The sequence below is a fragment of the Nicotiana tabacum genome, chromosome 1 (assembly GCF_000715075.1).
Source record: "Nicotiana tabacum cultivar K326 chromosome 1, ASM71507v2, whole genome shotgun sequence".
Lineage (NCBI taxonomy): Eukaryota > Viridiplantae > Streptophyta > Magnoliopsida > Solanales > Solanaceae > Nicotiana > Nicotiana tabacum.
The window spans coordinates 181,216,353-181,227,038 of record NC_134080.1 but is presented as its reverse complement, the minus strand read 5'-3'; the positions used below and the strand labels follow the sequence as shown (position 1 = coordinate 181,227,038).

At 35.3% G+C, this 10,686-nt stretch overlaps 1 protein-coding gene across 1 annotated transcript; it reads left to right on the top strand.

Annotated features, from left to right (window-relative positions):
* Positions 1 to 526: 526 nt before the first annotated feature.
* LOC107777721 (phragmoplastin DRP1E) lies at positions 527 to 9,416 on the top strand. The gene is made up of 15 exons (XM_016597849.2): positions 527 to 902; positions 1,273 to 1,336; positions 1,873 to 1,980; positions 2,382 to 2,483; positions 2,711 to 2,761; positions 2,843 to 2,904; positions 3,792 to 3,882; positions 4,772 to 4,836; positions 5,626 to 5,820; positions 5,904 to 6,023; positions 6,100 to 6,170; positions 7,558 to 7,783; positions 7,886 to 7,936; positions 8,038 to 8,433; positions 9,082 to 9,416. Exons 1-15 carry the CDS (start codon positions 762 to 764, stop codon positions 9,208 to 9,210), a joined length of 1,872 nt encoding a protein of 623 aa, XP_016453335.2. The 5' UTR covers positions 527 to 761; the 3' UTR covers positions 9,211 to 9,416.
* The last annotated feature ends 1,270 nt before the right edge of the window (positions 9,417 to 10,686 follow it).

Here is a 10,686-nt window from a genome sequence, read left to right as displayed (position 1 = left end):
GCTCATGTACTTGTGACTCTGAATTTGTGGGAGTAGTTTAGTACCGCATTATTTATATAAAAATGTCTTGTTCATTTTCGATCACTCTGTTATAAATTAATAAAACTGGTTAAGTAATTAGCTAGCGTTAGCTTGCCTAGCTTGTGGATGTTAGGCGCCATCACAACCCTATAATTGGGATTTCGGATCGTGACATTTATAATAATATTAGCAAATTTGGCAGTATGTCCACATAGCGTTTGCGTCCCCACTACTCCTCCAAGCCCCCATAGTCACTAGCTTGACCCCAATAACATACTTTTACACTAAGAAATAATTTAATTTTAAATTTTTTATTTTATCTTTAATAACATACTTTTATATATAGTTGCATGAGATTGACGCGTTAAAGACCACAAATTTTAAAATTTGTTCTTTTTTAAGTTTCATATAAGCTTCAATCCAACAACAGTAGATAAATTGGAAATGAGAGAGTGTGAGCGTAAAATTCTTCTCTTTTTAAATATCTTTTGTTAAGGACATAAATATGTACCAAAGTGGCGCGACATATCATCGAACCTTCCGCTTCTTTGAAGGAACAAACAAATAAACCAGTCCAACTTGACGACTTTTCTCTCTCTGTTTCGCTTCGCGTCCTTTCAAGTCCATATAGCCAGCTTTTCTTTCTCTCTTCTCTCCAAAAAAACTTAATTCACAAGCTATCTTTGTTCAATTTTAGAGCTTAGCTTAGGGTCCTGTACAGAGCGAAAAACAGAAGAAACATGACGACGATGGAGAGCTTAATAGGTTTAGTGAACAGAATTCAGATGGCATGTACTGCTCTTGGTGATTATGGCGGCGCCGATAACTCCTTCTCTTCTCTTTGGGACGAGCTTCCCTCTGTTGCCGTCGTCGGTGGTCAGGTGCCTCAATTGTCTTAAACTTTGATCAGGATATTTAAATTAAAATTCACCGTACTAATTTTTGACTCTTCCCCTTCCACTTTACGTGACATGATTCAGAATACGAGGGTCAAATGACCTATTTGGTATGAATTCGGACATTTCAAACAAGTATGATTAGTAGTTAACAATTCAAAATATTTGAAAAGTATCTTAAAAAAAAAACCGTGGTTAAAGAATAAGTATTTTGACTCTACAAATAGTAATTGTGCGACGCAAAGTGGAATAGAGTACATAATTGATACAACTTTAACTTTGGCACTCATTGAAGGAGTGGTATTTTTGGAGTAAAGCATCTTTACTCACCTTGTTATAATGTGATACATTTCAGAGTTCAGGGAAGTCATCTGTGTTGGAAAGTATAGTGGGACGAGATTTTCTTCCACGAGGATCAGGTAACACCATTTTGGATCAATTCGATTTTGTTATATTATTGATGATCAGTGTTTTAGCATACCCATTAAGAAAATTAATCATAAAGGTTATTTTACTCAATTACCCTTATTTTTCCCTAAATGAGTAGAAGGGGAGCCTGACGCAATGCTAAAATTTGTCTTTGTCCGACGAGGAGGTCACGGGTTCAAGCCTCTTGGAGAAATGCAAGGAAAAGCTACGTACTTCAAACCCAATGTGGTCCTGCATTTCCCGGACCCTAGCATAGCGGTAGCTTAGTGTACCGGGTCGACCCTTTAATGAGTAATTAATGAAAAGATGCCTTCTTGGACTAATAAGTGTGGCATTAAAAATGGTTAATGCCGCCTTGGTTTTCTTGATTGACAAATATTGTGGACCAAATTTTTTTTGGCTGAAGTTATATATAAAAAGGACGGGATGGAGTATTTTTGAGTAATCTTCTTGAAATACAATATATGTTCCTGTTTGCATCACATTGGTGAATCAATGGTATACTCATTTATTAGTAGTTTTGCAGGGATTGTTACAAGGAGACCTTTAGTACTGCAGCTTCACAAGACAGATGAAGGGCAGCAGGAATATGCAGAATTCGGTCACCTTCCAAGGAGACGGTTTACAGACTTCTGTATGTGAAATGATAGCCGTTATTTTATCTTCTTGAGGCCTTATTTTCAATTACTCCCCCTCCCCCTTCCCAAAAGAAAAGAGAAAGAATTTATGGCGTGCTTTTAAGTTTTATTTTTCTGTTTCAACTTCAAAATTGGTGAATGATGAAGTAAACAGGTAAAATCCATATATCGTACAAATTACCAATGATGATGATGTTGGGATATGTTAAGTGTCAATGTGGCATTACTTTATCAAAAAGTGTCAATGTGGCATTATATGATTAATGATTCAGCGCCTCAGATATTGCTCTACAGTTCTTTCTCTCGTATTATGTGTCTGTATGTGTATGTGAAGTGCTCTTAGTTACTGGGTGCTGGTGCAAAAGATGTGATTTTTATAGGTTCTTTGCTTTTACAGCCCTCGTACGCAGGGAGATTCAGGATGAAACTGACAGAGTCACAGGGAAAACAAAGCAGATTTCTCCTGTTCCTATCCACTTGAGCATATATTCTCCAAATGGTATGCTCTCTGTTAATGTTTCAAATCTTTTGAGGATCTAATTGGAACTTCCAAAAGTAACTTTATGATTATATGAGCTTTGAAAATGTTTAGTTGGAATTGCTGTTTCAGTATTTCCCGAAATTATGTTCTTGTATCACGTTGCTTTTGGTGGTCTGACTCCCTAATAAACAAAACAACTTTCTTTCTCATACTGATATTTCTTGCTTGATGTTATGCACTGGCAGTGGTCAACTTAACACTGATCGATTTACCTGGTTTGACCAAAGTTGCTGTTGGTATGTACTGTACTTTTTCTCCTACTTATGCATATTCATATTTATCTGAGTTTCCTCAATAATACAAATTTGTTACTGCAGAGGAGCAGCCTGAGAGTGTTGTCAAAGACATTGAAGACATGGTTCAATCTTACGTTGCAAAGGTAATGACACACTTTTTCGCTTTTTGCTGTTGCTCTAATATTCTTTTTACCATTGAGAAGGAAGAGTTTTCTTTTCAAGTATTGAGAAAAATACAAAATGGCACAACTAGTAGCTAATTGTTGTTGTCAAACATGAACCACTGGCAATTTAGAGATTTCAGGTGCTTTTGTCTTAAAGGAAAAAGATTAATTTGTGTTTCTAACTAAAACTTTGGTCTCCAAATCTGTTTCAAAAGCTAGAAGGATGTCAAAAGATGGAATGATGACTGGAGTTCTTCCCGTGTTTATAATATTGAAGTCGAGGATTCCCTATTTCGTTTGCCAAATATAGAAACAGGGGTTATGAACAAGTGAATACAGATTAAATGAGGATAAGCAAAAGAAAGTAGAATATTTCCAGCACCTGAAATGGAGTTAAGCAAACAATAAACTGATCTATCAAGTTGGAATCCTTCATAATTTTGTATCACAGAGCTTTCTTGGAGAACATACATCAACACTCCTTTCAATTCAGATAATAAAAAAAATTATTTTTTGCCAATTGATCAAAGCCTTTCTATACATATATTTTGTCAATATCAAATTGCTAAAATATTGCCATACTAATAGTTCCATAAGTTAACAATAATGAGCTGGTAAACCTTTATGCTGGCTTGCTGCATTTATCTTTCATTAAGTCCTAGTTGTGAATTTGGCAAATTGTCTTATCGGTATGTTCATCATTGTGAATAGTTCAAGAGCTAGTTTCACGTGTTTTGCTAGTTATTCTTGCATAGATCGTGCACATTTGTCTTACTACAGGAACTATTTTCATGCTGCTATATCTGACGGCTAAAGTGGTATCAGTTTAATCATCTGATGTTCATAACATTTTCTTTGATATGCAGCCCAACTGCATCATACTAGCAATTTCTCCTGCGAATCAGGATATTGCCACGTCAGATGCTATAAAACTTTCAAGGGAAGTAGATCCCACAGGTATATACTCTTGGGATGTAACAACTTGGAGTTTGTAATTGTTTAATGTCTACCTTTGTGTAGGGGTGTTCACGGTTCGATTTGATCGGTTTTTGATTAAAACCAAAACCAAACCAATTTAATCGGTTTTTAAAATTTTAAAACCAAAACCAAACCAAATTAAATACAAACCATTGGTTTGGTTCGGTTCGGTTTGGTTTGGTTTTTCGGTTCTTAGTAACCTAATAATAAGTCGATAATAGTGAAACAACACTAGACAATGATCTGAAAATAATTTGCTAAATTTATACTTTTTTATATATTTCTTTCGGAACTGAAAGTTTATTTACCTCTTTATATGAAAAGAATGAACAAAAAAAAAACTAAAAGTTTGCTTTCTCAAGCTTTAGCCACTGTAGTCCTGCAATTTGAGTTTGCTTTCTTTACTCTTATGGTAGGATTTTTTTTTAACTCTTCTGTTAGGCAAAAGTATGTGCGGAGGGTTAGAGAATTAAAGTCTCTTAAGGAAAAGAAAATTGGTCGATTCCTATTGTTTTGGGCTTAGGCAATCTTTTAAGATATAAGTAGGATAAACCAAAATTTAAAATAACAATTAAATTGCATAAAATATTTAAATTATTTAGAAAAAGATATTATATTGTATATAAATAATTATTAAATTTTGTATATAATTAATCGGCTTGGTTCGGTTTAATTTTCGGTTTTTTATCATAGAACCAAAACCAAATCAAATATTATCGGTTTTTAAAATTTAAAACCAAAACCAATCCAAATCAAAATAAATATCGGTTTGGTTTGGTTTTCGGTTTGGATCGGTTTTCCATCAAACCGTGAACAGCCCTACCTTTGTGATAATCATCCTTAAAGAGTTAAATTGTTACTCATGCAGGAGAACGGACATTTGGCGTGTTGACCAAGCTTGATTTGATGGATAAAGGGACTAATGCGTTAGATGTGAGTTCTTCTATCATCTTCATGAATTATCGATCGAAGTGTACTACGTTTGTCCTAGTTTGTTTAGTACTCTTGAAGATTTTAATAACTAAATCAAAGGGTGCCTTATCTAACAAGTTAAGTTTAGATGAGATGGTCATACAATTTAATATCATATTTGAGTAGACAAAGATCCTGAGTTCAAGTATTACCATCATCCATTTACCAAAAAGAGTTTTCACGTGCTTGGCCCATGAAAAAATTATCAGGGCCACATGTGAGGGGGCGTGTTGAAAAGATAATTAAATAAATAGAAGTGTATCCTATATGACGGTTTAAACTCTTAGATGAAATAGTCACACAATTTAACAAATACTATTACGACTTGAGTCAAACAGTTTTTTCTTTCACTGTTATCTTTTCTTTACATTTTCTAAACGTTTCTAACAATAAAAATTTGTGTTTCGTAGTAATTTTAAATAGTTTGTGAATCTGTAAATGTTATTTCAAAAGTTAAAGGAACTAATTCACATAAGAAATTAGATATTTTGGTCCTCGTAGTCTGAAACCCACTTTCAGAGTACTAAAACCAGATAATATATTTTGACGGTTATCATTGGTTGAGTTTATCTTCATACAATTCAAGCATATATAATTGGGTGAATTCGGAATAGCTTATCCTAATTGAATTGTGAACTGTTGTTGTTTCCTCCCTGTCCCGCTGGTTCCCTCATATCCTCTCCAATTTAGTTAGGACAGTCTAATCGCTTATGAAAGTATTTGAATTAGTTTTTTAATTTCTAATCTAAGGTTCTAGAAGGAAGGGCTTATCGTTTGCAACATCCTTGGGTTGGAATCGTGAATCGTTCACAAGCTGATATAAATAAAAATGTGGACATGACATATGCGAGAAGGAAGGAACGTGAATATTTTGCAAGCAGTCCTGACTATGGGCATCTGGCTAGTAAAATGGGTTCAGAATATCTTGCAAAACTTCTCTCGAAGGTATACTTTTAGTGCTGTCTATGAAAAAAAAGTGTTCTAAATAAATTAACATAGAGCTAACATTTGAGGTGCTTCTGTTTCAGCACTTGGAGTCTGTAATTAGAGCTAAAATACCGGGCATCACCTCAGTTATTAATAAAAGCATAGATGAACTTGAATCTGAGATGGACCACCTTGGGAGGCCTATTGCTGTTGATGCAGGGGTAAGCTTCATTTTATAATGCTGTCGTTTGTTCGTTGAGAGACTATATACTCAGTAACTTCACTGCTCCATTTCAGGCACAATTGTATACTATCTTGGAACTTTGCCGTGCTTTTGACAAGATATTCAAGGAGCATCTGGATGGAGGGTATGTGCATCACTTATCCTTTTCCCTTACTTTGATTTATAATTAGGTAACTAACTTCGGTATATCTGACGAATCCAAACTTGCACTTGCCTTGGGTTTTATGGGTTAAAATTGTTCATGTAATGTAATCATGTTCTCATTCATGAGACTAGTTCAACTATAAAGCTTGTTGTAGCATTTCTTGGCAAATACCAATAAAAGGATGTCTTCTCGGACTCGGAGTCAATATTACCAAAGGAAAATAATCTGTAATTGTGAAAACATCATCTGTATATGGCGGTTACTAGTTTATTCAGAATGTATTGTTTACCTTTAAATCAGTCTTTATTAACGTTCAATAATGGTTGGACCTTAAAAGCCCTCGTTCTAATAATGTTGTAACTTCTGTTAAAATCCTGAAACATTTACTAATTAAAATGTCAAAACAAGAATGAAAGAAATGGTGAGCTCTGTGAGTGGAACAGTACACAACATCATTAAGATTTGTGGACACCTTCTGTCCATTATTCTACATAGAAAACAGTTGGTATATTCTTTTAATTCATTGTTTATGCTTCTTCCTTAGTCCATCTTACTATCCCTGTTATTCTGTTTTCCCATATTTGCTTGGGCTATTCGAACTAGGCTAACATACTTTTGACTTGGTTTTGGCGTCTTTGAAAACCTAGTCCTGTAGTTAAATAAAAAGACTGATGAACATTTGGATTATTGGTCTGTTGAAGATGAATGTAAACCCAGACAGTGTACACATACATTTTTCATTTGAGGGTGCTGGCCCTTTCTATAAGGGTAAAAGTGATGGTGCAGTATACTCTGTAAGAAGTTTGATTTTTCTGAATGGTTTTTCTTCCAGACTCCTGGAGAAAAGAGAAAGAAGACTTGGGCATTTCGGTCATTCTAATCCTTCCTATAAAATGAGGGCAAACTAGTGGATACTACTAGCTCTAATGTGGCAAACACCCCTTTATATGTTTTTGCTAAGTTCCAGAATGACGCTTAGATATATAGCTGTCGAAAAGATAGATACATGTAAGTACTCTTTACTCATTGTTAGGAATAATTCAAAAGAGAGAGAAGTGGATAGATATTTGGTAGCTATCAGAGAGTAGAAAGAAACTTTTTTTTGTAAAAAGCGGGCATTAGAAAGTGAAAACCAAGAATCAAATGCAACTTATGGAACCTGTAAGTTCAAAATGGGGAAGAAACTACAACAATCGAAAGGAGCTCAAGTAGATTACCATAATGCACAAGGGAGAAAGCTAATTTGAATATACTCCTTTAATGCATACATGCACACTTGTACAGTTTCAGTTATGAATGTACCATGAGGTTCAGCTAAATGATATACCTAATTTCATTTATTTGAGATTTTTTGTCTTCCTTTCAGCCGACCGGGAGGTGATCGAATTTATGGAGTTTTTGACAATCAGCTTCCTGCTGCTTTAAGAAAACTCCCATTTGATCGGCATCTTTCAATACAAAATGTGAGAAAAGTTGTCTCAGAGGCTGATGGGTATCAGCCTCATTTGATTGCACCTGAGCAAGGTTATAGACGGCTTATTGAGGGAGCATTAAATTATTTTAGAGGGCCAGCTGAAGCCTCAGTAGATGCTGTAAGTACTTATTTTGAAGTCTATTGGAGTCAACTGATATACATGCTTCTTCTTGAGACTGTATTAAGTCAATGAATAACTGACCAAGGATTCATTTATTAGGTTCACTTTGTCTTAAAGGAACTTGTGAGGAATTCAGTCGGAGAATGTCAGGTAATGTTGACCCTACAGTCAGGGTTAAGCTCTATCCTTCCTCCTCCCCTTCCAAGCCTCCTCCTCTCCTTCTCTCTTCTCTAAATATGCTGATGGAGCAGGAGTTGAAGCGGTTTCCCAGTCTGCAATCTGCAATAGCTGTGGCCTCGTATGAAGCCTTGGAAAAATTTCGTGATGAAGGTAGAAAGACAGTCGTAAGACTGGTGGACATGGAATCCTCTTATCTGACAGTGGATTTCTTCAGAAAACTTCCTCAGGAAGTGGAGAAAGGGGGGAATCCAGCAACTACTAAAGGGGGAAATCCAGCAGCTACTCCTGCTGTAGACCGGTTTGCAGAGGGTCACTTTAGGAGGATTGGTTCAAATGTATCATCTTATGTAAATATGGTGACCGATACGCTGAGGAACACTATCCCTAAAGCAGTGGTTTATTGCCAAGTTAAGGAGGCCAAACAATCTCTACTAAATCACTTCTACACTCAAATTGGGAAGAAAGAGGTAGTTTCTTCGCCTCTGATTTGTATTTATATTTGGGGTAGTTTTGATACATGATACTTAAAATTCTGGTTTATGTTCTTTTGGATGAAACTCTTTTACATTTGTTTAGCTTAATTTGAATACACAATTTGGTAAAAAATAGCCGTTTAATGTGATGGATAGACTAACACGAGCAGCTTTAGGATGGTGATGCAAGTGTTGACGTAATTTTTGCTCTGTTGTCTGAAGATTAAAGTTACTGTCCTTAGCTTTATGCTTCGAACTAAAAAATCAATGACTGACATGTGGGTCAAGAATATCATAGTAATTGCCAACTTGAAATTCTTAATGTTCTTGATTCTTCTTTTTCTTCTCTTTGGCAAGAGAATACCTTTGAGTTATAGGTGTTAAAAATTAAAACAAATCTACTGCAGAATAAGAAGCCAGGAGGGGTAACATTAGAGTTCAGTCTGTTCAAGTGATAATGGCTGCAGCATTTACTTTTCCAAAAGTCTTGTATCTGCAATCAATAAAACAAGTTCTTTTATTATCTCATTCATATTTTCCTTAACTAGTTACAATTCTGAGGGGGAGCCAGATACAACTTTTATTTTGATCATCCTTTTAAGGTCCCAAAGGCAGTGCTAATAATTTTCGGCAAATTTTCAGGGCAAGGCACTTGCAGAATTGTTAGATGAAGACCCAGCTTTGATGGAGAAAAGAGTGCAATGTGCTAAGAGGCTTGACTTATACAAGAAAGCAAGAGATGAAATTGATTCTGTATCATGGGTTCGATGAGATTGGGTGCCAGACATTCTTGTAAAATAGTGCAATTCACGGGTTAGATTACACTGATAGTTGTTGCTCCTTGGTCATCATTTGACAGCATATATTCTTTGATTGTATTAGAATTTATCATCACAATATTAGTGGATTGTTGCTTAATGACATGTTTGTGAATGACTGAGCTACCACATATATTCATATGCCATTTTGCTCTGGCATCTCCTCTCCATTTTGTATTAGTACTGTTGATAGTTTCCACACTATTCAAGGTGTAGTTTGAGTTAAGACCTAGGCAGATGATGTCTGCTGATTGGTAGTGAGAGGACTCTTAGTACTTGCATACCCCAGAGGGTGCAAGTTATAGGACAATCATTTGCTGTGGGAAATGAGTATCTATCTGCCTATCGTTGGTAGATTTTCGCAAATGCAGTCTACAGAATGGTGGATAAATCAAGACGACTCAATAGCATTACAGAATTGTATTTCTTGTCTGATGGATCTGATTTATGGTTAATGTTAAGCCAATTTTGCCTCCAAACCCTAGTTCCTCTTCATGGGTAAGGTTGAGGATCAAAATAGAACTGAAATGTCTTGCAACTCACATTTCTTTATCCCTTTTAACATTCATGATAAATTGGCTAAACTCATAAAATATGCTATTACAAAATTCATTGATGTTTCTTTTGTGACCAATCAGAATTGGCTTTCAGGATCAAATTTATATATGTATACGTTATGTTACTACAAAGCGCGTGAACACAAAGCCACACTGTTGGACCTTTTGAATAACAATCAAACGTGTTTACATTTAAATTTATTTACAAGCAATTAATGTGGATTTGAGATTAGGTTTAAGGGTCGCAAAGCAGAAAAGATTTCAGTGCAACGAAGGAGTTCTTAATAAACAAAAACTATATGTTATCCTTAAAATAGTAACATAAAGCTGAAATAGGGTTTCCTGAAATAATTAGCTCCATTAATGACTTTAGGACCTTAGGTATTTCATACATTTGCTTCTTTTACACTATATAGAAGTTAAACATGTCGTTTTAGGTATCTAGTTTATATTTTAAAAAAGTTATATACAATTACAGTTTAAATGGCTAACACTTTCTCCATCCATTTTATGTGAAGGTATTTGACTGAACACCGAATTGAAGTAAGAAATGTACAACAACAAATCCAGTGTAATCCCACAAATAGAGTCTGGGGAGGGTAGTCTGTACGCGGGCCTTACCCCACCTTAAAGGTAAAGAGGTTGTTTCTATAGACCCTCGACTCACGAAAGACGAGAAGAAAAGCAATAACAACAAAACAAAACGAAAGGAACAACATGTAATACTAAAAATCTAACAATAACATATTACAGGACTAACACTAGTAGTTTCGACTACCTACTAGCCGTCTGCTTTGATTCTCAACCTCAACATTTTCCTATTAAGAGTCATGTCATCGGTAAGCTGAAGTAACGCAATATCCTGTCTAATC